This window comes from Carcharodon carcharias, chromosome 9 (genome assembly GCF_017639515.1).
Source record: "Carcharodon carcharias isolate sCarCar2 chromosome 9, sCarCar2.pri, whole genome shotgun sequence".
NCBI lineage: Eukaryota > Metazoa > Chordata > Chondrichthyes > Lamniformes > Lamnidae > Carcharodon > Carcharodon carcharias.
In genome coordinates this window covers 35,212,889-35,240,879 of record NC_054475.1, presented here as the reverse complement: position 1 = coordinate 35,240,879, position 27,991 = coordinate 35,212,889, and the positions used below count along the sequence as shown (strand labels likewise).

At 41.6% G+C, this 27,991-nt stretch overlaps 1 protein-coding gene across 1 annotated transcript in view; it reads right to left on the bottom strand.

Annotated features, from left to right (window-relative positions):
• grm4 (glutamate receptor, metabotropic 4) overlaps nucleotides 1-27,991 on the bottom strand; it is a 1,385,277-nt gene that overhangs the window by 601,535 nt on the left and 755,751 nt on the right. Inside the window, exon 6 of the mRNA XM_041196119.1 lies at nucleotides 15,193-15,333. Within this exon, the coding sequence (XP_041052053.1) occupies nucleotides 15,193-15,333 (141 nt within the window). The remainder of the gene's footprint in view (nucleotides 1-15,192; nucleotides 15,334-27,991) is intronic.

Here is a 27,991-nt window from a genome sequence, read left to right as displayed (position 1 = left end):
AGTAGACAGAACCATAGTCATATTGCGTACTGTACCAAAATAATTCATTTTTTAACTTTGCTCGATATAACAATCTCTATTCATGAACTGTATGTCTCTGAGATTGTTAAAAATGACAAACTTTTGCCATTAAATAACAACCTGCTCAATTAAGTAGAAAAAGGAATTTAGGTTTCTTATTTCTTACACTGTTACAACAAATTACATTTTACTGTCAGAAATAGTGCCAGTGTACTTCAGGCAGTAACAATCCATTAGAAATATAGAAGCAGAAGGGGGTCATTCAGCCCCTTTAGCTGTTCTACCATTCAATGAGATCATGGTTGATTTATATTGTAACTTCACATTCTTGTCTAGCAAAAAACAATCAACTTAAAATTATTAGCTGAACTGGCATCTACTGTACTTAGTGGGAGAGATTTTTGCAGTTTTACAAGTCTTTGGATAAAGAATTTCCTAGCTTCTCTCCTCATTGGCCTGGTTCAGTTTTTAAGATAATGGGCTGGATTTTCATGGAGTCAGGGAGTCTCTGTATAGGAGTGAGAATGGCAACCAGGACCCAATTCCGGGATTCCCAACCCAATTCTCGGGGTTTCTGATTGTTAATAGTGCCGTTTAAGGTTGCGGGCTAGTTCGGTTCCCAAGCCCACATTTTGCACTCCTGACTTGGCCAATTGTATCATGGGGATAGGCATGTCCAGTCTTCCCAATTTTCATAGAGTTGGGCCAGCTTTTGAAGCACTCATGTTTCATAGCACCTCAGAGATGTCATGAGCCATAGTCTGGACGAACCTTTTAAAAGGTTAAGTTCAAAAGCTCTTACTCAGGCTCTCCATGCCAGGCCATACCCCCACCTCCCATGGCAGCTCATACCCCCAAGCCATGCTATGGCACTTCCATGCCCATTCCCCCACTGTGTAGAACGAATGAAACCTATAGTAATAATAGGATGTGTCAAAGAAGCTTTTAAAAAAAAAATCATTGATAATTTTCCACTTTCTTAATTAAGAACCCAAGCAACCATTTGACTGTTGAAACAGCTAAGCCCAGGGAAAACATTACTTGATTGACAACTCTGGTTCTCTGATCTCTGTTTATTCTGAATGGCATGCAGTGACGTCGGGACGCAAGATAAGGAGGATTCAAGTGTTTGTAGTTTCAGCTATTGTTAATTTAAAGGGTCTGGATGATTAACACTTTTATTAGCCAGTAGTGAGAGGAACTTTTTTTAAGGAAGTGGAACTCTATAAATGAATGACTTTTTAAAATCTTTTTGTAGTATATACTATTGTTGCTATAGAGTTCATTGGTTCTATAAAATGGGTGAATAGGTATGGAAGTGCCATAGCCTGGCATGGAGAGTATGAGGGGCCATGGTGGGTGGGGGGGACATAGATTGACATGGGGGTATGAGGGGCCATGTGGGTGTGGATAGAGAAACATGAGGTGGCATGGATAGGCACGGGGAGTTTGTGGGGGTGAGGAAGTGTGAACGGTAAAGGCTAGAGGGCCTTAGTGTTTTCATTATAACTGGACAAGTTCCCACAGCACTGAGGTGGGCCTTTCCCACAGGCTGCCTCAGCACCCAGCAGCCACTCTGGCTGCCTCCAAACACTTTCTGAGGTTCACTGGCCCAACTGCAGCCTGCGCCCGAACACCCTGTAATGAAAATCCAGTCTTTGCAGGAACTTTCTCCCGAGGAGCTGGGAAATTCCCTGACTTCTGCTGCCAGGCTCCATGCAGCCCAACGTCCCCTTGTCGCAGGCTACCCATCCTCAGTAAACATTTCTCTCCATTTACTCCATCAATCCCTTTCAAAACCTTTAAATTACCCCTTAACCTTCTATATTCCAGGGAATGCATGCCTAGTTGATGTAATCTCTCCTCATAATCTAACTCTAGTAGGTCTGGTAACATTTTGGTGAATCTGCGCTGCACTCTTCCAAAGCCAATGTATCCTTTTTAAGTTGCAGTGCCCAGAACTGTACACATTCCTCCAGACATGGTCTAACCATGACTCTGAGAACCCTCTCTCTTGAGCCTTAATCCACTGTGGTTTCACGTTAAGCTTGGGAAAAAAAAACCCCGTCAAGTTGGTTCACTTCCCACCTCACATAATGGAAATGAATTGCACCTGAAACATGAAAGCAATGAGGATGCCATGATGTGCTAACTGAGAAAACCAAATCATCAGATAAGCTTCATGTGCCAAACTGGATTCTTGAAAAACAAATTTTGTTGCAAACTTTCTCTCCTTTGCATTCTAGCCCTTTAAATACAAAGGCTAACATTCCATTAGCCTTTTTGACTAATTTTTGACTACTCGCTTTTGGTGACATGGACAGGGACCTCAAAATCTCTTTGGACCTGCACTGTAACTAGTTTTTCATTATTTAAATAATATTTGGATCTATCATTTTTTGGATATATGGGTAAACTGATATTTGCCTATGTTGAAATCCATCTGAGACATTTGTGTCCACTCATTTAATCTGTTATTTGTCTTCATTAGGAAAGCAAGTGACAGGATGCGGATATTTTGAGACAGGTTCCCAAATGTAAATGGACTGATTCACCTCTGCATACATAATCTACCAGGATGTTCTTGTCACTTCCTCGAATAGTCATTAATTAAAATTTCATTGGAGTTCATTTCTTAACCAAAGTAACACACAACATGCATTCTAATATGACAGAATCAGTCTTTCGTGACTGCATTATGAAGCATGAAACTTGGTTCATGTCATAAACAACGCATAATATTGACTGACAGTTGCAATGATATATCATAGTGCTGAGCATTTAGTGATGTCCTCTTAATTGTCAATGTTTCAATTACAACTGGTTGGATTCCAGTGGGGGTCAGTCAATCTGCAAGATAAAAATTGTAGGGAGCAGTCATGTGCTCTCGGTAAAATTGTTTTCAATCACAAGTCCAGCTATTTTTTTTTCCTTTGCAGTTTGATGCTGATTATTCTGAATCATAAAATCAGTGTAACATAAAACTGACAACATGTGATAAGTTCTGCTGGTCTCTAAGCAGAAACACAACGCAAGACCAGCAGAATTGTGTAATTTTCAGGCCAATGTTTTAATCAAGGTTCTGTGTTGTGGACTTCTTAATTATTTTACTTCCACATATATGTATATATTTTCCTATTACTTTTTCTCCATAGATGAGATCCTAAAATATTACTCCGTTGAGAAATAGAATCTCTCAAAGTATAAAGCATTTTGCTTTCGTCTCAATTTGAGTCATTTTCATGAATTTTCTCAACTTTGCAGTGTGGTTACAAGATATAGGGCCGGAATTTTCAAGGGGATGTGGGGTCGGGGCCTGGTGTAGGCGGGATTTGAAAATTGCGGTCCTGGAGGTCCTATTGCCTCTGGGACAGTTTGCAATTTTCAAATGAGCAGCGAGTGAGAGGGATTGGGAAACCCACTCACTACCAAATAGCAGCCCCTAATCTCCTTAAGCAGCTTGTTAAGAGCCCTGTCTAGTCCAGAAATGAATTTTAAACTTTATTTCGACAAGCCTGTAACAGTCTGATGCAAGTTCCTACATAGCTGTCAGGTTTGCTGCAGTGCCTGTTAGAGTTTATCACTCTTTGTTTGTTTAACCTGTTTTTTTTCCAGGATCTACTTGCGTTGGTGCAAGCTCTGGACCTTATTATTCCTTCATGGTCCCTTCCAGCCCCAGTGATGCTGCTAACCCTCTAAGGAACTGTCTGCTGTCTTAGATAAGACAGCAGCAGCCCTCAACATGACTGCCATGTGTCTTTGCCACTGTCGCCAGGTAGGCAGCTCCCACCTCCTGCAGATGCTTAGTGCCTCTAATTGGTGCCTCATGACTGATTAATCCATTTGAATTTAAAAATTGTGTTGTGAGAGCAATGCTGTTGAAGTGCGGGGTCAGGACACTAAATTCATCCAGGAGTCAGGTTCCTGACCCCACTTTGAAAATCTAGCCCTTGGTCCCCATTTTTAACTTTCTATCCAAATTGACTTTGTTGATTAAGCATTGTGAATCTCCAATGGTTAAATATACCTACAACCTCCTCAGTGACTTGCTATAGCGGATGACTCATAATGAGCTGAATGGCCTCTTTCAGTGTCGTTATGCTTCTTATGAGCAAAGCTCTTTAACTGATAGTTAAAATGTATCATGCATTAAAGCATTTAGCGTTATAAAGAATCAAATTAATTGTTTCAGAAGAAACATATACTTTTGTTAACCATATTATGGACCGTAAACAAATGTAAAACTTGGCCCCAATATTTATAGGAAGCAGGTGAGAACAGACTAGGGTGCTTGTGGGAGTGAAATCTGGAAAGTTTGGGAAAGTGAATTTAACAGCAGGGTCTCATTATCATATTTGTACTAATTTTACTGCCAAGTAGCCACCCAGATTGGCAGGCTGGAGGCTGCCAGGTGGGAAAGCCAATTGTAGTAGGCTGAAGCCTGGAACCATTGGAGACAGTTCTCAGCAAATAAGGAATATTGGGGTTGCTAGGGGTTGAATCACCAGTTACGTTGAATGAGGGAGCTGGAAGCAATGCAGGTTGGTGGCTGGGGGGTGATAAGAAGTCAGGCCTGCAATTAGGAGCTGGGAGAAACTAGGAAACATTACTGGTTTGGAGAAGAGGATGGTTAATCATGGCAGAAGGTTTTGTTTGAGAGGCCGGGATTCCTGCTCCTCCTGGCCCACAAGCAGTGCTATGATTAGTACTTAGCTGCAAAATCTTATTGTTGCTGCCTCTCTTTAGCCGCCAGCTTTCCTGAGTCTTGGGAAACCAGCCAGTTAGCATCACATTTTAATGGCTGCCAAAATATTAGGAACTGAGCCTACCAGCCCACCAGCCTTACCAGAGTGGGTTACTCAGGGTCCCCCAAATTCACTGTTGCCAAAATGGAAGCAGGTGCATTCACAGCAGAATGGGTTTTACAAATTTGTTGATTTAACATCGCCCTGTGATCCTTTCCTGCCTGTCATATGTGAGTTAAAATCGCATTGTCTCTGACATCCCGAAACACTTCACAATGAATGTCCAGTAATTGGACAAAGGAGCTATTCTTCTGAGTGCTATTTGGGATACGTTGTCAACTGGTCTTACATATCATTTCCCAACACCCGTTAGCAAACATACATGTGACGACACAGAGGTCATATATTCACTGTATATCTTTTACAAAAGAAACTGATGCCAATAGAGATAAACTGTGGTAAATTTCTAAGTACTCCAGTGCATTATTATTAAATATTTCCCAATACTGAGATCTTTTACTAATCCTGGCCATGGCACCACCCTGAAACTACATAGAGTCAGCCTCCAACTGTTAGGTGGTGAAGAAGGGGATGAAAGAGCAGGAGATGGGGGTTGAAGAAGAGCGAGATAGGGCACACTCAACTCCTCCTCCCCCCCCCCCAACTAAAGCTGCTTCCTACTCCTCACCATTCAACACTCTGTTGTACCCCTTAAGTTTTCACCTTGGGGTCACATGAAGCCTGAGGCATTAAAATTGGGTAACAGCAGGAAAACATTTGGGAAGCACTGCACATCTCATCAGATGGGATAAGAGTAATAAAATACCTGGAACATGATCAGAGCACAAAAAATGACATTAATGTCAAGAATATGAAAAGATCAACTCAAATACATACAATAAATTGGGAGATGGTGGCGTTGTGATATTGTCACCTGATAAGTAATCCAGAAGTACAAGCTAATGCTCTGGGGACATGGGTTCAAATTCCACCATTTAGTTGGTGGAATTTAAATTCAATCAATAAAGCTGGAATATAAAGCTAGCCTCAGTAATGAAACTATCATCAATTGTTGTAAAAACCCATCTGGTTCACTAATGTCCTTTAGGAATGAAATCTGCCATCCTCACCTGTATCTCTCAAATTCATTATCCTGCCTCAGGAGTTCATATGCCAGATGACGTTACAATGCATGTTAGATGATACAGAAGATTTTCAATCAAAATCAAATGTCTGATTTGAAATAGTTCGCAGGTATATGTGTTTCAGTAACTAAAAAGTCCTTATAGTTTCCCTCATTATGAACATTAATGTTCACTTTCTTTAAATTAAGATTGCCTAATCCCTTTGATGTTGTGCTCTTCTACAATGGAAATCATCTACATAGTTTCATGCTCTAGATATTCCATTCAGACACACAGTAAGGTACTCTTATTTTTGAGTGAGGGATAGCCAGAGCTCACAAGGAGGATTGGAATGTTAAGCTGTGCCAGATAATACCCACTCAAACAAGATCCTTTGGAAAGCAAAAAGCAATCTTAGAAATGCAAGGAAAAATGTGGGTCAAACGAGGGCTTTCTGAAAGCTTTTCTTTTTAGAGATGGCACTTAGCTTATATCCAAGACATTCACCTGAAAAACAGCTCATCCATGAAACAAAAAGGCAATTGTTTTACGCCCATCTCAAGTCAAACGTATCTCCAGACTAGATTTTATGACAGTAACCTCCCAATGAGATTAACACTGTAAATAGAGATTTAAACAAAATGCCTTCAGGGCAACGTTAACCTATTAGACTCGTTCTGCTGTTTTCTGTTTTAGTAATAAAACTGCACAATTGTGTGACAGTATACGAATAAAGATTCAATGAAACCAAAGTGGCTCATGACGACTTTAAGCAAAGTTGTTGGCAAATAGAGCTAGCTAAATTACATTATAAGCTCATTAAATTATACTTGAAGATGTCTTTGAACCACTGGACTGAGAAATGCAAGTTGATAATTGACACCTGGAATTTTAGAAAGCATTTGTCTAACTTCCAAATCAGCAATTAATAACTAAGGCAAAAGGCTGGATCCAACATCTAAAAATGATGGGTTAAGGCCAGGTGAGAGGTTGGACTTTTAAAATCTCTATCCTAACCAATCTCCTACCACCAGGTTTAATGGGGGTAGGGCAAGTGATGAGGAATCAACCCTCTCCCTGAAAGCAGTTTATGTATTTTAATGAGGCTGGTAGCTTTTCTACAGGTTTAACAGTAGCCTGCTATATTTCCCAGGCTGCAGTACACCTGGCAACTTAAAGGACAGCCTTGGGAGAAGGTAGGTGTTGTTATAGCACAACAAAAACAGAATTACCTGGAAAAACTCAGCAGGTCTGGCAGCATCGGTGGAGAAGAAAAGAGTTGATGCTGAGTTTTTCCAGGTAATTCTGTTTTTGTTTTGGATTTCCAGCATCCGCAGTTTTTTTGTTTTTATCTCTGTCGTTATAGCACTGCTTGTGTGCTAGGAAAGACAGAGTGCTTACACCACCTCTCCACCTCCCACCTCCTCCGCCCCCCCCCCCCGCCCCCCACCCTCCAACCACCCCCCCACCCCCCCCACCCCACTTATAAAGATCCTTGGGATCAGCATCACTAAACTCCTCACACCCCAGGATCGGTGCCCAACCTCCACCCCTAGTTCCAGGGGTCGAGTGTCAGACCGGCCTGGCCCTGTGGCCTATTCCGGAGTCTTCCTTACACAACTGGATGCCAAGCTGATCAACTAAGCTGATTTCTGGGCAGGGAACCTGTGAAGGACAAAAAAAGCACATGCTGTGGAGCTAAACTCTGAATTCTCGGTTTCCCATCTGAAACTCTGGACTGTTAATATCCAGACCAAGAAGTCACAGAATTAAGGGAGAAGTATGGATTCTTGGTACAAAATTGATTTTAACACAGGACTCAAGGTAGCCATGAACCAGAGTTGCTTTGCAGCCATTTTTAAAATTCAAAAGCAATTATGCCGCAAAAAATTACGCCTATTTGCATATCGACCAGTGCAAAACCCATCAGGATCCATTGCAATTGGGCAGCATTTTAGAATGTAGTTTTTTTAATCAACAAATTCTGCTTTAAGTTGTATTCCTTGAGGTGTTTAACTTGATGGCATTTGGTTAATACAGCTGAAACTGTGTTTATCACAAAAGAAATTAAATCATGGTGTCAACCTGCCACCTGTAACCTGATTTTAAGTTACTAGAAATTACTTTTTAAAAATCTGCAAAACTAGTTTCTAGTTGGATTGGCGTACTATAGTCAGTTCCTTAATAAATTAAAGGAAAATCATTCAAAACCTTTTGGAACATTCCTGTAAAGCATTTCTCCCAGACTGGGCCTTCTGCAGATGGTGAGAGAAACAACACTAGATAAAAACTTACTTGACCTCACCGTCAACAATATACCTGTCTCTGATGTATCTGTCCATGACAATATTGGCAGGAGTGACCACGATACAGTCCTTGTGGAGACAAAGTCCAATCTTCAGACTGAGCATACTCTCCATCATGTTGTGTGGCACGACCACGTTCTAAATGGGATAGACTTAGAATAGATGTAGCAGTTCAACACTGGGTATTTGTGAGGTACAGTGGGCTATTGGCAGCAGGACAACTATATTCAACTACAATCTGTAACCTCATAGCCTGGCATATCCCTCATTCTACCATTAACATCAAAGCAGTGGAACAATCCTGGTTTTACGAGGACTGCAGGAGGGCATACTAGGAGCAATATCAGGCATACTTATAAAATGAGGTGCCATCTTGCTGAAGCTATGAAACAGGACTACATGCAGCAAAGACAAAGATAAGCAATCCCACAACAAATGGATCTGATCAAAGCTCTACAGTCCTGCCAAATCCAGTAGTGAATGCTGGTGGAAAATTAAACAATTAACCAGATGAGGATGCTGCAAAACATCCTCAATGATGGGCAGCCCATCAGATCAGTGCAAAAAAACAAGGCTGGAGCATTAGAAACTGCCTTGAATCAGAAGTGCCAAGTGGACGATCCATTTTGGTCTGCTCCCAAGGTCCCCTGCATCATAGATGTCAGTCTTCTGACAATTTGAGTCACTCCATGTGATAGCAAAGAATGACTGAAGCCACTGACTACTGCAAAGGCTATGGGCCCTGGCAGCATGCCAGCTGTAGGACTAAAGGAGAGCGCACCAGAATGAGCCAAAGCTCCAACAATGGCATCTATCCGACAATGTGGAAAATTGCCCAGGTATGCCCTGTCCACAAAAAACAGGACAAATCCAATCCTGGCAATTGACACCCCATCAGTCTATTTTCAATCACCAGTAAAGGAATAGAAGGTGTTGTTGACATTATCAAGCAGCATTTATTCAGCAATAAAGTACTCCCCAAAGCCCAGTTTGGTTTCTGTCATGGCCACTTATCTCCTGACCTCATTACAGCATTGGTCCAAACATGGGCAAAAAAGCTGGACTCAAGAGGTGAGGTGAGAGTGACTGTCCTTGACATCAAGGCATCACCTGACCGAGTGTGGCACCAAGGAGCCCTAGAAAAATTAAAGTCAATGGGGACCAAGGGGAAAACTCTCCATTGGTTGGAATCATACCCAGCACAAAGGAAGATGATTGTGGTTGTTGTAGACCAATCACCTCAGTTCTTGAACATCACCACAGGAGTTCCTCAGGGTAATGTCATAGGTCAACTATCTTCAGCACCTTCGTCAATGAACTTCCCTCCAACAGAATATCAGAATTGAGTATATTCGCTGATGATTGCAGTGTTCAATACCATTTGTGGCTCCTCAGATACTGAAACAATATATGTCTGCATACAGCAAGATCTGGATAACATTAAGGCTTGGGCTGATAAGTGGCAACTAACATTCACTACACACATATCCAATGCATTGACAATCTTCAACAACAGAAAGTTTAATCATCTTTCCTTGACATTCAATGTCATTACCATCACTAAATCTCCCACCATCAATATCTTGGAATCACAATTGTTCAGAAACTTAAGCAGACCAGCCATATAAATACTGTGGCTATAAGGGCAGGTAGGAGACCAGGAACTCTGTGACGAGTAACTCACATCCTGACTCCCCAAAAGTTTGTTCATCATCTACAAGACAGACATCAGGGGTAACAATTTTAGCTCGGCAGGTGGGCGCGCGCCCGACCCAACATAAGATGATGTGTGATGACATCAGGTGTACATCTTGATGTCATCATGCACTCTCACGATATTTCGGTCGGCGGGCACACACTGGAGTCGGCAGCGCGCCTGCTGACAATTAAAAGGCCGATTAAGGCCATTTGAAAGGTAATTGAAGTAGTCTTTTCACTGCCCGTCCAACCTTATGGTTGGCGGGCAGGCGAAAAGGCCAAGTGGCTTTTGCACATTTTTGGAAACCTCATCCACAGGCGGGATGAGGTTTCCAAAATCAAATAAAAATTTATTAAAAACTTTAATTTTTCAAAAATAACATGTCCCCAATCATGTGACAGAATGACAGAGTCGCATGAGGGGACATGTTTCATAACATTTATCAAATCTTTAATTTTTTTTTCACAAATTAGCTCATCTCCCCGAGGCACTCGCAAGCATGCGTGAATGTCGTGTTCGCTTGGCTCGCACTTCTCCCCCCCGTCCATAAAGGCAGCGCTCAGCACTGCCGCTCGCATTTCATGCTAGGCGGGCTTTAATTGGCCTACCAGTGTGAAATTGCCTTCCGGGCCTGATCGCGGGCTGCAGTCATCTTCCCGACCATCCCCACCTGGTCCTGCTGAGCCCCCACACTAAGGGTAAAATTCTGCCCCAGGAGTGTGATGGAATGTTCTCCACATGCCTGGATGAGAGCAGCTCTAACAACACTCAAGAAACTCAATATAACCCAAGGCAAAGCAACCTGCTTGATTGGCGCCCCATTCACCATCTTAAACTTTCACCTCCTCCATGACTGGTGCAAAGTGGCAGTAGTATACACCCATCTACAAGATGCAATGCAGCAACTCGTCAGGCCTCCTTCAATAGCAACTTCAAAACGCGTTGACTTCTACCACCTAGAAGGACAAGGGCAGCAGATGCATGGGAATGCCACCTTCTGCAAGTTCCCCTTTAAACTATGCACCAGCCTGACTTGGAACTATATCATCATTCCGTCATTGTCACTGGTCAGAATGCTGGATCTCCCTTCCTAACATCTCTGTGGGTGTACCTACACCAGATGGACTGCAGCCATTCAAGAAGGTAGCTCACTACCACCTTATCAATGGCAGCTACGGATGGGCAATAATTACTGGCCTTGCCAGTGATGTTCACATCCTCAAAATTAATGATAAGAAATTCCCAATGGTGATTAATTCAGGGAGGCCTGCCTAGTTTTGCAGCCGGGGTCCACTTCCAGCACAATGCTTTTCAAATTAGCACAAAAGATTGCAGAAAGTGGAATGGCGCTGAATGCAATTTGTGCTTAAAATTCCACAATCCCCTGTGTCAGTTACATTAACATCAAGAGAAATGCCCTGTAAAAACACAATGCAATCAAACAGAAATGCTTGCTTATGGCAAAGAAATTGCTCAGAGCCGGTCCTGTTCCCATGGCTATTACTTTGCTGGAGGTGAGGTGGGAAGGTGTTTTCTGTACATTTTTGCCAAATTAGAAATATACCATAAGCTGTTGATCTTGAACTATTATAAAGTAGTGGGACATTTGTGGAGTTGTTCTTGGTCAGTTGGATGATACATTGACAGCCGCATTATTGCATGTACTTTTAGCTAGCCAAAAAAGACACAAAAAAGAAACTAGCCGTTCGTTATAATCCCACTTTCCAGCTCCTGGTCCGTAGCCTTGCAGGTTACAGCACTTCAGGTGCAGATCCAGGTACCTTTTAAATCAGTTGAGCATTTTAGCCTCTACCACCAATTTAGGCAGTGAATTCCAAACGCCCACCACCCTCTGGGTGAAAATATTTTTCCTCATGTCCCCTCTAATCCTTCTACCAATCACCTTAAGTCCATGCCCCCTGGTAATTGACCCCTCTGTTAGGGGAAGCAGGTCTTTCCTGTCTATCCTATCCTATCATAATTTTATATACCTCAATTAGGTCACCCCTCAGCCTCCTCTGTCCTAAGGAAAACAACCCTAGCCTATCCTATCTTTCTTCATAGCTGCAATTTTCAAACCCTGGTAACATTCTGGTACATCTCCTCTGTACTCTCTCCCAAGCAATTATGTCCTTCCTGTAATGTTGTGACCAGAACTGTACACAAAATTCCAGCTGTGGCCTAACCAGCATTTTATACAGTTCCAGCATTACAACCCTGGTTTTGTATTCATTAGCTGGTCCAATAACGGGAAGCAGTCCATGTGCTTTCTTTACCAACTTATCCACCTGTCCTGCCACCTTCAAGGACCTGTGGACATGCACACCAAGGTCTCTCATTTCCTCTACCCCTCTCAATATCCTCCCATTGAGTATTCCCTTGCTTTGTTTTGCCCTCCCCAAATGCACTACCTCACGCTTCTCTATATTGAATTCCATTTGCCACTTTTCCACCCACTCAACCAAGCAATTGATATCACTCTGGATGTACCACACACTGTAATATTCTGTGGCTAAGTGCAACTAATCTTTATTTCTGAAAAAAGAGATATATCTAAGTTTTTTATCTTGCACTCTTCAGGACACTCACAAGAATACCAATATAAGGGGAAACAACAAGTTATACTGTATGTGAAGAGAATGCTGCTTAGTTGGCAAGTGGCATTACCAACCAATCAGCAGTCTCTTCACATGCAGTATAAATTGTTGTTTTCCCCCTATATTGGTATTCTTGTGAGTGTGCTGATGAGTGCAAGATGAAAATCTTAGACATGTCTCTTTTTACAGCAATACTCAAGTTCCGTACTATCAAACAACAATGTTTATTTCCTTAAGGCTGCAAAGTCAAACTACCTGAGATGAATGAATTTAATTTCTGCTCAGCAAAGAAGGCCTTAGCTTGAAAACATCTTGCTTTGACATAGAAAAATGGCTTGAAATGATTGTCTGCTTTTTTTTATACTTTTGGCACTTTTAAGCATGAAATCTGAAATTTGATTCATGAGTTTGCAGGTAAGGACACAACAGGAGACAGAACAAATAATGAGGAACAAAAAAACCAAAAGAATTTGGATTATTCAAAGCAGGGCCAATAGGCAGAAGACATAAATCGTTGTGAATGAGTGAAAAATTGTTACGGGTGCAAAGGAACATAAAAGAAAATATTGGCTAAGTGGATAAATGCCAACAGGATAAGATCTGGTATAATGGACAGATCTAGGAAAGCATCAGCACAGTGCTCAGTTGCAGTAAAAATATCAAATAAATTGTTGAAAAGAAGAGACCTTGGATCAAATGCAAATCAGAAAAAAGCTGTATTGTTGCTTTGCAAGGTGTTTCACAGACCCCATCTGGAGTGCTGTGTGCAATTCTATTACCTAATCACAAGATATTATTGTCATTGAGAGGATACAGAGGCAAGCACTGATGATTCCAGGTTTCAGGAAAGTTTCGAGAATGTGAAGGAAGGTTGGAGATGAGCTACTGAAGGTTTCAAGATTACTAAGGGAATTGGTAATATTGATTCAGGAAAATTGTGCAGTATGGTGAAGGGTTCACGTGCAGGGGAGTACAAAACTTAAAAATTAGGAACATGGGAAAAAAATCATTTTTTCCTAGCAGAGCTTTTCACCAAAATGATAAAGGGGACAATTTTTATTCCAACAGGAATGCGGCAGGGGATCTACAAATGTGAATGGGGGCATTGAACTTATTGTACTATTCACACTCCTGATCCAGATGCCAACATTTTATTAAGTCATCACAGGACTGGCCAGATGCCTGCCTTTTGGAGCCTACGATGCATATTGGAGGCTTACACCTGTTGTACAACACTGGTGCAGTTTTGAGGCATCAGGAGACAGAATGCCCAATCTGTGCACTTCACCCATTGAATCTAAGCATTGAGCAGTCTAACTAGCGATCCTTAAAAGGGGCCAAAACAAACCACTCGGGTATAACAGCACCAAATCACACACAAGAAGTGTAGAAACATGAGTGTATGTCTGTCTTTCACCCAAGGAGCCTATTTTAATGGCAATGTTTGGATTGACTTGATTTCGTATTTTAATGATTTATTCTGTTATTTCAACAATATGACAGCATGAAGTTGATCAATTCTCATTTCAGCATTAAGATTGAGAAATGTGTTACTCAATTCCAAAAATTGTTCAACCAGTCAGTAACATTCATTAAAGAAAAATGGCTTGTTGCATTTATATGTTGGAAATATACAAGAAAGTATCAAAATTAATCAACAGTTTTATTTCTGGCAAAGACTTGGAGATAGATTTTCTTTTGTTGTGCTTATATGTGATGCTAAGATTTTAGCCAAATATCCTGAGATTTTCTGAAGATCTAAACCTTGTTGAGAAATCTAATTTTGCAGTTAGGAAATGCAAACCTTCATGTACAAAACACTAACTTACAAATGCTCATGGACTTGGTCTATTTCAAACATTTATTGGATTACTTCGGATTTCAATAAGTTATTTTTTATTGCACAAACACTCAATACATTTGTATGAATTGTTATCTTTTACATTCACCTGTTTACTTAACACCAGGCCAAGAAATGTAATAAAACCTCTTCAGCATACGTATGCTAATTCATTTTAAGTAAATGGCTCAGAACAATTTTTAAATGTATTGATCAGATTAAAAAACTCAACTTTCAAATTTATGTGCATCTCATATGTATAAAATGAGTGCCAGACAAATATCACTAATGTAGCAAAATGTCCTCAGGCACTTTATAGTTAGTGGCCATGGCAGTAACTTTACTGTAATGTGATACATTCATTGTAAAGATTGATCTGAATTTTAAACTTGTTTGATCAACTGATTTTTTAAAATCCTTTTTTAAAGATGTCATTCACAGAGCATCTCAGATCATTGATCATTTCACTGATCAAACAATTATGTGCTAACACTGTCATATAGATACATATTGATTTATAGTAAAGCTGAGACAAAGCCTTAAGCACATAGAAGCTGTAATTGTAATTCCAGGTATGTCATAGTTTTCTCAGGTAAAATGCAATCGTACATTTTCTTCACAACTCCCTGCCAAATTAGACGCTGAACAATTGTACCACCAACAACCCATTTTATTTAATAGCAACATGCTCTCTTCCAAAGGCTGATTTTGGATAATATTTAGAATACATTTACATCAATTTTGTCAGCATCATTTATCCCTCAGAATATGGAACTCTGACTGAAAGAAATATCAAAGCTGAAATCAAAACATGTAGAAAATGATCACTCTACAAATAAGAGATAAAGGTTTCACAATACCTGTGCACTTTTTAACATGGCTCCCACGTTTAAATCCATGGCGACTCAGCTTGCACTTGAAATTCGCTTCCCAAAACTCTGCAAACCAGATGTTTCTTCTGTTATTCTCCAGGGTCCGGCTCTTGAAGTATCTATCAAACCCTATCAAAAAGGAACATTTGTTAATCACTCACATTGCCAATAATTATGGACAATTTTCCATCCATAACAGTGGTAAATGATCTCTTGCTGCAAGCGAATTGAACCATTGGAGTTTCAAATGACAAAATACATTCACTGATTAGGCAATGATGGAATAAGACTGACATTATTGAACCATGATGATTATGTTGCTGTCTGAGCATGCTCACTCAACTTTCGTATCAGTAACTGATGAAGTCTCGTATTGTTTCTCTCACCAATTTTCTCCCCTCACAATTTTCAGAAGACATTGACTTAACAGTGACATTTGCTTCCTCAATAGTAGGCCCTCCCCAGTAATCTGACCATACGATCATTCTCTATAAATATTCCATTGTCTGGAGTGGAATTTTTTTGAATAGCTGGGTTTCTCGCTCCACCACCCAAAGAGTCAATGGGAAATTCATCCCCATCGATATGGCATGTTAATTGGTTGGAGACAGGACTTCTGTGCCTCACTTGGAAGGAAGTTCTGTTTCAGAGAACTGCCAGACTATCTGATTGGCTAGCACTTCTGTTGTTCCCAACATGTCCAATAACGCAGTGGACAGGATTGGGACTATAAGCAGTCCCAAGGTTTAAAGTCCCAGGGCAGAATCCTCCTGCAGTAGCAAGTGTGAAAAATAACATTTTACCCACCAGCCACAATGACAGGTTTTCACATCATATCATCCGCTTCCTGCCTCATTAATTATGCAGGAAACACACCGTCTCACTGGTGGACAGCCTCTGAATCATTACCTCACTGTTTCCTCACTCTGGGTGCCATAACTAAATTGCAACCACCCACGCAGTTTGCAATGCTTGCAGCCCAGGACTGCTCCATTGAAGACGTGGACTGGAAAGCTAGGAAGAGTTCAGTGACCCATCACTGGAATGCCTTTTGGAGACCCGCCATGATGTCCTCCACCTCTGCTCTGGCTGCAGGAGGTCCAGCAATCTCACCACTCTGGTTTGGGAAGTGGTGGCAGTGGCAGTCAATGCCATTGCTGCACAGAAGAGGTTGGCCATCCAGCGCAGAAAGAGGGCAAATGATCTCATCCATGATGCCAGGGTAAGGCAACCATCTCATCATTCTAAACTCACACAGTCACAAGGCCATTACACATTCCCTGGCATCTCAATTACAGCCAGCTCAAAGGACATCACTGCTCACTCTCTCACACACAGCCTCACACCCCCATCTGGTCTCATCTCCTCTGGAGACTGCCTCCTCAGCCCTCACCATCTTGAGGCCATTTGCACAGATCAACATAATGCCCCCTTACACCCTGGGATACTTTCCTTCCCCAAGGAAGCCCTGGTCCTGCAGCCATTGAAAATTCTCCCCTGCCTTATCGCTAGTCTTGTAGGTAGAGACCAGACCTTGAGCGCCCCCTAAAAGTGATGTTGTGCTGCCTGTGAAGTCTGGCACTGATGACTGCGAGTACTGCCCAAAGCAAGGTAGGCAAACAAACCTCAAAGTCCCAAGTGAAATGCAACTCACCAGTTGCACGTCACTTATGTTCAGTTATGAAACACATGGCATGCAACCACGCTGATGTGCTCGGATGATCCAGCTTAGGGGGATAATTCCGATGAGCAGGGCTTATAATGAGATGCTAAAGTATTGGAATTAGGTTTCCGCATATGGCAGCAGGAAACATGGCCTGCCATTGACGGGTAGAGTGGACAATCGCAGACTGGTTTCACACTGGATAAAACCGATTTTTGGCCTACTCGCCATATTGTCCACTCACACTACCATTCACGCCCGCCGCCAACGGAAGAGGGAAATTCTGCCCCCAGAGTCCAGGACCAGGTAAGTGCAGGTGGTCTCACAGTGGGTTGAGGGTGTGGGGGCCAGGGAGGTGGAGAGAGTGGGTAGGGGGTCTGGATAGATAGGCCAGGGTGGGGTGCGAGCATTCACGGAGGGTAAACTATGGAGGGGTGACGTTAGATGTGGGAAGAAGACCACTGAGGGGGATGCCTTCCCTGCCCACCTGAGGCCCAAGCAGGATGACTTACCAGATTTCCTCCCCTGCCCCTGAACTGCTCCCAGAGCCTCAAAATTGAGGCCAGGTGGGAAACAACTCATATTCATTCATTTTTGACTCAAGGGCCTCAATTGGGGCAAGGACCAGCCTAGGCCTCACCTGTCCTACTGTTAAATTGTGGGCAGGTTAGAGAGGGCAAGAAGGCAGTAGGAAGGCCATCTGAGGAATTTTATACCCTTTCCCCCGCCTGCAAACCTGTCAGCGGGGCACTGTAAAATTCTGCCCCTGGAGTTTTTCAGACTATTTGATCATGAGTGGATCATTCTGTTCAACTTAAGATGTGGACTTGCAGCAGGTGTTGCTGGACAGTCATCAACCAAAGGAAACAAGCTGATTTTCTTTTCTTAATATTCATTCATGGGATGTGGGTATCTCTGGCTAGGTCAGCATTTATTGCCCATCCCTAATTGCCCTTATTCAGGGGGAATTTAAGAGTCAACTACATTGCTGTGGGTCTGGAGTCACATGTAGGCCAGAACAAGTAAGGATGGCAGATTCCTTCCCTAAAGGGCATTAGTGAACCAGATGGTTTTTTATGACAATTGACAATGGTTTCATGGTCATCATCAGACTTTTAATTCCAGGATTTTTTACTGAGTTCAAATTTCATCATCTGCTGTGACAGGATTCAAACCCAGGTCCCCCGAGCATTACCCTGGGTCTCTGGAATACTAGTCCTGTGAAAATACCACTATACTATCGCCTCCCGTTCTCTTCAATAATCCAAAGGCAAATTGCAACACTTGCCACTGTCACCCAGACTTACCAGTGCACATTGAGAATCTATCTGGTTCATCTATTCACTGAAGTAATTTGCAGTGTGCCTTATTGATATTCTGGCTAGGTGATCTAATGCAATTAATTTGTATGTCCAATATTAATTTTGCCAGAAGTTCAATAGCACAAAATGAAAAGGCGTGCACAATGTAAAACTATATTATAATTTAACTGTTAGGATTCCATCCCAGCTTTGTGCTGTTAGCTAAAACTGAGAATTCACCCATTCAAACAATTAGATTGTGTACATACATAGCCACTCAATAATTACACTGTATATTGCTTCACATGTTTCCCAGTCTACAATTTTATTCAGTCTCCCATGGTTAAGACACCATTGTGTTGATTGTTGATGATCCAAATGTAAAGGAAGGTGGCAGAGGCTACTTTAGGTCCTGTCTTTTAAACAGCTACAAGTCCTTACCATTTGATAATTAGGCACACTTCACACTCATCAAAATGTCTCAGATTAAAGTGAATCAAAGTGACTTCAGTGTCAGTATGTTTTCTGCATAGCCATGCCTCTTTCATTCATGCTGCATTCCCTTAGCCTGACAAACAGACGTGTACAACACAGGATTCTCTATGGCTTCCAGGTGTGAATAGTGCCATTCAGTCAGTCTGACCAGTATAATCTAATGAAATTTAATTCATATTGCCAATAAATAAGTTTGCCTGAGGCTCCATTGTGCAAACTGGAAAAGATTGTGCAATGCAAAACTATATTATAATTTAACTGTCAGATTCAAGTGTGAAAGAAGACTAATTTGAGTAGCTCCTAAGGCAAAACTATCCACCACAATATGTATTCCAAAATCATGAATATTAGATTAGCCTCTGTCCTTATGTGAACACTATCCCTAATTACACACACCACTAAAATACTTCATTGATGTAACAAGCCCGAATCTGCTGGATAATAACTCAACAGTGACAGTGAATTCCAAGGAAACAGTTAGCAGAACCATTTTAGGCTTTAACTGTTAACCTTCCATTAATTCCGGCTATCACGTTTCACTTATCCTGCTGATCCTGTTAAACTCAACAGCAACAATCTGTGTTTGTGTACTGCCTTTAATGTTGAAAAATTATCCACGGTGTCTAACAGAGTCATAATCATAGTAAGTGCACACCAAGTGAATAGGCCTGGGGATTTTGAAATCAGTGATTTGAAATCAAGAGGATTACAAGGCTGCTGATGGGTGAGAGCATTCGGAATAGTGAGGCTTAACTTCAGCATGACTGTATTGGGCAGGTTGTTACTTTTGACCATCATATTTGTATATTTCGGTAGATCTCTGAGGGCCTCCGAAAGAAGCAATACAAGAAAAGGGCACAAAGAGTAAACATTGATGGAGATGCTGTGGCTATGGTTGGATAAGGAAGAGAAATACCACTGAACTGGACAAGAGAAAGTGCACCGGAGCAAGATGGGCTGGCCGTTCATGTCAAATGCTGCACAGAGATCAAGGAGGATAAGAAAGAATAACATGCCATTATTGTAGCCAAAGAGGGCGTCATTAGAGTTGTTTCACTGCTGTGTTAAGGACGGAATCAGGATTGGAGAAATTCAAACACAGAGCTGCAGGGAAGATGGGCACAAATTTGGAAGGGAATAACATGGTCAAAACTTTTGGTGAGGAAAGGGGGTTTGGAGATTAGTTGGAGCTGTAGCTTGCAAGGACTGAGGGCTTGAGAATTTTTTGAAACAGGGTGATGACAGCAGTTTTGAAGTGGAGGGGGACAGTACCCAAGAAGAGATTATTGGTTGCAATGTTAACCAGCTTGGAACAAGGTCAGGAAATTGGGTAGTAAGCAGTTTAGAGAGAACGGGGTTAAGCGGTGGTCAATTTCAAGGTTAACTGCTACCAATAGAAATAATTTTGATGATTATCTGATAAAATTCACGTACAAATTGATAAGAAGGGTAAGATCTTGTTAGAAATGAAATAAATGTATTTTTCTGTTAGGTTTCCCCCTTAGTCATTTCTCATGCACCTGAAGGTAAGTACATCATGCTCGGAAATTAATGTTTTCCCATTCAGTATCAGCATTCAACTGTGCCAAATCAGTTATAGCATATATAAATCAATTTCTGCTTTATCCAAAAACATATCTTAATGGGGATCATGAAGGCACCATTTATTACCCTTGTGTAATACTTTCATTTCACACAGCAACCATCCCTTCTTGTTTTTTGGTAACATTTGGAAAATAGCAGATCTTGTATAATAGAATCTGATTTTAACGATTTGAAAGCAAATGGGTTGCAAATGAGTTAAAATTAGGTCCTTATAGTTTCTATTGATAATGAACAAGTTGAATTTTCTTATTATGAATTTAACAGTTTAACCAACTGTAAAGAGTCATGCCAAATCAACTTTAAGTAATTCTTTAATTTCCTGGCATCACTGAATATTATGCCGCTTGTGTTATAAGCCACACTGTTCTAAGTCTGATGTTACTAAAAGACTTGTGTCAATATATTAATGTGCTTTTGTACACTATATAGAATTTTCAGGAACAATGAATGTTTACATATTGCTCATTCATGGTGATGACACAAGTGAAATTACGATATTGTGGTGAGCAAGTTGATTATAAACCTCACATCCAGCATTATTGTGGGTTTGAGGTTGGAGTATAGAAGAAGCAAACTCTGTCCTTGACCGTCCACAGATCCCACTGAAAGTCCTGTAAAGAATTGCTGAAGGCAATGTGTTTGTGTATCAATCAACAAGGCAATTGCCCGTCCAACCCCACCAAGAGATATTGGGGACATTTTTGCTGGAAACTTTAGGTGCTCAAGAGCCTGAGAGGTGGCCAAGATGGATCTTTTGCTGGTTCAACTGGTGTTTACCACAAGATGCCATCTTGGTAAAGGAGTTTAAGCATGCAAAAGGAACAGCCTCCCCAAGGATCATTAAGGGGCTGATTGCCACTTAAATTGCCAGTTAGCACTCAGTAGAAGCTGCAAGGCATTTTGGTGATTAGCACTTGAAATAACATCCTCTCCTGAAAGCAACTCGCTGACTGGGAGTGAACTAGTTATTGCTGAAGAGTTTGATTGCTACTGAAGACATAATCACATTTACTGTCCACGTGCTGCTGGAAGTTTGAAAAGGACTCTTGAAACAGAGGCTTTCTAGGACATTTTGTCAGCATTTCACCAGTAGCCTATGAACATTTCTTCCAAAGATTCACTGAGAATATCACATAAAAAGAATAAATGCCTTGCTACTCTGCCTATTGGGCACCTTACAGGAGTCACCAGGATGAAAGGAGTGCTTGATCATGAGTCTTCCTAGGAGTACCCCTTGGTCTGTAGGAGGAATGGCAGCAGCATCTGATGCCAGACAAAACAGCACCAGCAGCTGGAGGAGAGAGGGAGAGGAAGAACAGGGTGGCAGGTGAACTCTTTCCTCCCTCCGGGTACAGAATTTCCCTCCTCCTCTGGACCTCCTCCACCAGAATCTACAGTGCTGTGTCTGTGAACCTGAGCATCCTCTCACTCAGTTCCTGAGCTGTCCTAAAACCCCATCAGTGTGTGTCTGCCAGTAAACATTCAGTTGACATGGGTGTGTGAAACCCACACATACCATTTCAGGACAATTGCTTCTAATCAGCACTTGGATGCCAATTCTGCTGCTATCTCTGTTCCAATCATGTTCGGATTGTGCTAATCAGCAATTAGGACCAGAATTGCGTGCTAAAACTTGATTGTTTAACAGACATGTCTTAATAGCATGGCAGCCATTTAGCATCTGTTTTCCACCTTTCACCAAAATAACCCCGTGTTGTGCTTTCTTCACCTTCAAAAATAATGATGGCCTTCTACATTTACTTCAACATTTCACGGCCAAGTCTGGTGCAAACAGCGTATAAGAGAATCGACTTTCCACCTTTGAACTATGCAGGGAGCTCAAATGTACCTACAGTAATAGCACAGTAAAATACAAAGAATAAAGTCTTAAGATATTTTCTTCATAGGCAACAAATGGGGGAAGAGGAACATGCAAGCTTTTACTTCATATTATTGCCATGGACACATAGTGGACTTCCTAACTTAATCAAAAAGAATGCATATAATCGCACATAACATAGACATTTTCTATCCTTCTTCAGCTTGTGCTGCAATTCAGAAATCAAGACAGCATTTTTGGTTTCAGTGTGAAGCCTTGCCACCAATGTTTAGGCGGCATTTTGTAGTCAGGTTGCATGGCTTCATCATTGCAGCGCATTCAATTTTATACCATGCAAACAGTTTGTCATTGATTCGATTTGACAGACATTTCTGTGGCAGGAATAAAGAGTTACCCTTTAACTCTGCTGGCTCATATTTATTAGGGTAGTCAACTGGTATAGTGTGGCTTTGCAGCTTAGTAAAGATTGTTAGCTCTCACTGAATTCAACAACAAATGGATAAAGTTTCATTTCACTGCAGCATAGCTTCCTGTGCCACGAGCAGCAAGTGAACAGCAATATATGAATATGCCTTTTAGTATACCTATAATAGTGAAAATCCTTAGCAATGTCTTGTTTACTCCCAGTCACTGTTCACTGTTAGGAGAGGCTGTTAGGTCAAATACTGGCCACCACAATGCCGTGCAGCCCAATGAGTGCTCACAGGCAATATAAGTGGAAATCAGCCCCGTAATAATCTGTGGGAGGGGGTATAGCTAGCAATGTTTCAACTCCTTTTTATAGTAAGATGATGTACTTTCACTAAACTCGGGCTATACTGCCATTTGAGCTTCAGACCCCAATTTGGTCACTTCTGGTACCCTTTAGTGCATAAACAATCCAACCAAAATCCCTCTCTTATTGTCCAAGCAGTAGGCGACCTTATTCTGCTTACTGCAATGTATCAACTCACAATTGTCTGAAATGAATTGCCAATTGCACACACATTCTGCAAGCTCAATTAAGTTATGAATCCTTGTGTCCTGTTGGCCAATACCTCAAGAGTCTGAGTTAAGCTGAAATTGCTCATATTTCTTGTATTCAGGAGCCTTACATTTGGCATGAGAGAAGATTACCAATGCATGACATTTGAAAGGATTCTGAAACGCAGGATTAAAGCACACGGAATGGATGAAAGTTCCAGCACTGGGATCTTCTATTTCACTGTCATCAAACCTAAAACTATACGCATGAACAAGTGTATCCTAAATAAATGAACTTCTTACAACGGACAGCCATGGCCTGACATTCCAGGCAAACGAAAAGATGTTGAGCGCTCAGTCAGCCATTTTTAAAATTCTTTTATGGGATGTGGGTGTCAGTGGTTAGGCTAGCATTTTTTGCCCATTCCTAATTGCCCTTGAGAAGGTGGTCATGAGCCACATTCTTGAACTGAGGTAGTCCGTGTAATAGGTACACCTATAGTGCTGTTAGGGAGGGAGTTCCAGGATTTTGACCCAGGCACAGTGAAGGAACAGCGATATAGTTTCATATCAGGATGGTGTGTGGCTTGGAAGGGAACTTATAACTGGTGGTGATACCATGGATCTGCTTCTCTTGTCCTTCTTGGCGGTAGAGGTCACAAGTTTGAAAAGTGATGATGAAGGAACCTTGGTGAGTTCCTGCAGTACATCTTGTAGATGGTGCACACTGCTGCCACTGTGCATTGATGATGGAAGGAGTGAATGCTGAAGGAAGGGAAGGCTGCCAATCAAGCAGGCTGCTTTGGCCTGGATTGTGTGGAGCTTCTTGAGTGTTATTGGAGCTGCACTCATCCAGGCAAGAGGAAAGTATTCCATCATACTCCTGCCTTGTGTCTTGTAGATGGTGGACAGGCTTTAGGGTGTCAGGAGGTGAGTTACTTATTGCAGAATTCCAGCCTCTGACCTGCTCTTATAATCACAGTATTTATACAGCCAGTCCAGTTCAGTTTCTAGTCAATGGTAAGCCCCAGGATGATAATAGTTGGGGATTCAGTGATGATAATTGTCATGTTATTATAATGTTACAATTACTTGCGCTTATTTACTGTATAAGACATAAGGCATCAATCGCTCATAAGGGATTTGATAAACATATTGTGGGTTCATTTATTAAGACCAAGTGCAAAAAAAAAGTTATACATAGGTATAAAGATTGAAGACATCACACTGTGTGTGTGCTCTGCTCAAAGCAGAAATGAAACTAAGATTGGGTTGCATGACACATCTCCCTTCTAGTAATGCCATGTTGATATCCCTTAAAGGGATATTACCACAACCCCTCCTTTCATTTTAAAGATACTTCTCCCATTCCAAAGAAGTATAGCTACTTACATGTTCATGTATAGGTACCATTACCTATGTGCATAGAACTGATGAGTCCCTAAAGCATGACGGTAATCATCTGGTATACCCACATCTTGTGATGGTGACCTTGTCTGGAGGTTTCTCTAATTGCTCAAAGTGATTGCGTACAGGGGATTGTCATTTTTGGATGTTGTTCCTGGTTGCATTTGTCCTGGATGCAATTGGACTGTACAGCGGTTGAGGAGCTGGAACGAATCTGATTTGTGGTTACGCCTAACTGTTGCGTTTTTGTGTGTAAGGGTTTTATAGGACCTTGGTTCTGAACAGTCCTTGTCACCTTGGCTGGTTGCCATATACCTTCTATAGGATCCTGTATGTGAACTCGTTGTCCCAAATGTAAACTTGGCAATTCTTTCCCTTCATTTTTATTGTGCACATTGGTCATCTTCATTTGTAGTTTTAAAAGGTGCTCTCTCGTTTATGAGAGTAGACTGAGTAAGATTAGGTAGATTGGTACACACTCATCTGCTAAACATTAGCTCTGCCGGTGATAGAATTGTTGCATTTCAATGTGTCACTCACAGATGTAACAATGCAACCTGTAGATCTTGCTTGGTCTGATATATATTTGAGAATTAGGGATTTCACCATGTGAATCATTCATTCAGCTGGGCCCTTAGATCTAGAGTAATGAGGAAAAGAAGTAGTGTAATTGATATTCTACTTTTCATACATATCCTGAAATGGCTTACCAATAAATTGCAGACCATTATCTATAATCATCTCTCTAGGCACACCAAAGATTGGATAGGCTAGGCTTGTTTTCCTTAGAACAGAGGGGGCTGTGCTGGGATCTAATTGAGGTGTACAAAATTATGAGGGGCCTGGATAGGGTAGGCAGTAAATACTTGTTTCCCATAGCTGAGGGGTCAATTACCAGAGGGTATAGATTTAAGGTGACTGGTAGAAAGATTAAAGGGGACATGAGGAAAAACTTTTTCACACAGAGGGTGGTGGGCATCTGGAATTCACTGCCTAAATTCGTGGTTGAGGCTGAAATGCTTAAGTCATTTAAAAGGTACATGGATCTGCATTTGAAGCATTGTAACTTGCAAGACTATGGACCAGGTGCTGGAAAGTGGGATGAAAATGAGCGGCTAGCTTCTTTTTCATCTTTTTTCTGGCCAGCACAGGCATGATGGGCTGAATAGCCTCTTTCTATGCCATAGCTTTTCTATGGTTCTATATGAACTGAAATTAGCACTTAAGAGTGCGTGACAGTCGTGCTTGACATATTGTGCAACTGTCGAATAATGGGGGTACTTAGTAAAGTAGGCAACGATGGTGATTAAGTCAATGCCATGGACATGGAAGAGGTTCGGATGTTATCTTAGACCAAAGATGGGTAGGAACTTCATGTGGAACCAATGGTGCTTTGTGCTGACTTGGCATATGATCTTGACAGGTCCCGCATTTCCTGACAACAACTTCAATGTCATTGCTCATACCCAGCCGAAAGACTGTCTCTCTTGCGAGTCTTCTCATCTGATCTATGCCCAGACATGAGTGATGAAGTTGTTCAAGAATATCAGGTTGCAAAGATTCCAGTATGATGACTTGCCTGACTTTAAAAATGACTCCACAGGAAATGCTTAGCTCATCCCAATAAGGCCAGAATGGTCTCATATATTCGTGGGCTTGCTAAATTGAATCAGGCCATCCTTCAGTGATGGTTTCCACAGTTACTGTAGTGTAGAATCTTCTGCCATTTCTTCTTGTAGCTGCTGGACTTTGCATTGCGCAAAATGGACCAAATCCATTTGGAGAACATCTTCAGGTTCGATGTCAATGAATTCAACTTGTAGATTTAAATATATCTTCTCTTTTTGCTGGGTTAAACAATCTTATGTTTCTGAAGGGATACTGGATGGCTATTCTTATTGCTTGAAGGTACTGTTGTGTACAGTCTATTTGGATCAGTGCATAGCTCTTTGTAGCTACATCAGTCTTTGCTCCAGTGCACTGCCACTTCCAATGACCCTTTCTCCCATATGCCTTGCAAAATTGGCTAAAGCCGGGTATTTCCTTGGTGCATGTAGAAGGCAATATCTTCCACATGTCTTGCTAGGTTTGCGAGTTCTAGTGAGTGCACTTAGGACCTGTAAGCTTTGTTGACCTGCAAGGATCGCCTCGTACTTACATCCATCTTTAAGTAGCTCTTCGATGCTATATGTTTTGGATTTGTCTTGCAGATCTTTCTGGAATGCTCCCATGGGAGTGGACGAAGTCACCAGTTCAAGAATTCTGTCTGCTAGCTTTGCATTTGAAAAATCACAGTACGTACCCTTTTCTCAGCATCTGCTGACAAAGCGGTCTTTCAGTTCTATAGGCTGTTGACAAAATTACATGAACTTTAGTCAATGAATACAGAAGTTTAACTTAATTCTGAACTGGTCTTTCAATGTAGCCTTTAGCTCTTCTACTGTTAATCCTGACGTGTTCAGCCCATGGAGACGTTTATTCCCAATTGTTAGGCAAATTTTTATGGCCTGCTTGTCTGGCTCAGACACACCCGAATCAAGAAACCATGTACTGAATTTTCACCTCTGCATGCAGGCGTGTGCCCAAATCGCATGAGCTTGAAATAACATGCGATGATGTCGGGTGAGCGTCCCGGCATCATCGCGCACTCACAGTATTTCGGTCGGCGGGAGTGCGCTGGAGTCAGCAGTGCACCCACCGACAATTAAGAGGGCCATTAATAAATTAATTAAACTAAATTTTTCCCTGCCCATTCAACCTTAGAGTTGGCGGGGGGGCAAAAAGGCCAAGCGACCTTTGGATTTTTGAGGCAACATCATCTGCAGGCTGGATGAGATTTCCAATATTAATTAAAAATAAAATAGAAATTTTTAAGTCTCATTTCTAACATGTCCTTGCTCACATGAGGGGACATGTTTTCCTTTTTTTTAAACTTTATTTTTCATATTAAAATCTTCAGCGCCTTGAAGCAGCTCTGTGCCTTCAGGGAACTTTCTGAGAGTGCACTCACGCTCACCCTCCTGGCCCATCTTTTATTACACATTGCACAAAGCAGGACCAAACATCTTTTAGCTCTTCATCCCCCAGCCTCACTCAACACTCACTCAGCGCTTGCTCACACTCACATACTTGGCACTTGCTCGCACTCACTCAATGCTCATTCTCACTCATTCTGCACTTCGCTCACTCAGCGCTCGGTAACTCTAGCTCATTGTCTCTCTTCCTTCCCTCTTTTTATGCTTACCTTGTTAGGGAAAGTTTCCACCCACCCCAATATTTCAAAGGAGGGACTTAAAGGCAGCACCCCCGTATTTAGGGACCAGAGGCCTTATGAACTCTGCCACTATATATAATTTAAATTTAAAAAGTGGATTTGCTATATTAGATCCTGTTACTTAATTTGGCCAAATGTAAGTTCATTTCTATGTTCATTGCAATTTTCTGTCATCTTCCATTTGCCCTTCCTTCCAGGTCATGTGCTATGCTTTATTTGAGATTGAGAGTCTCGTTGAG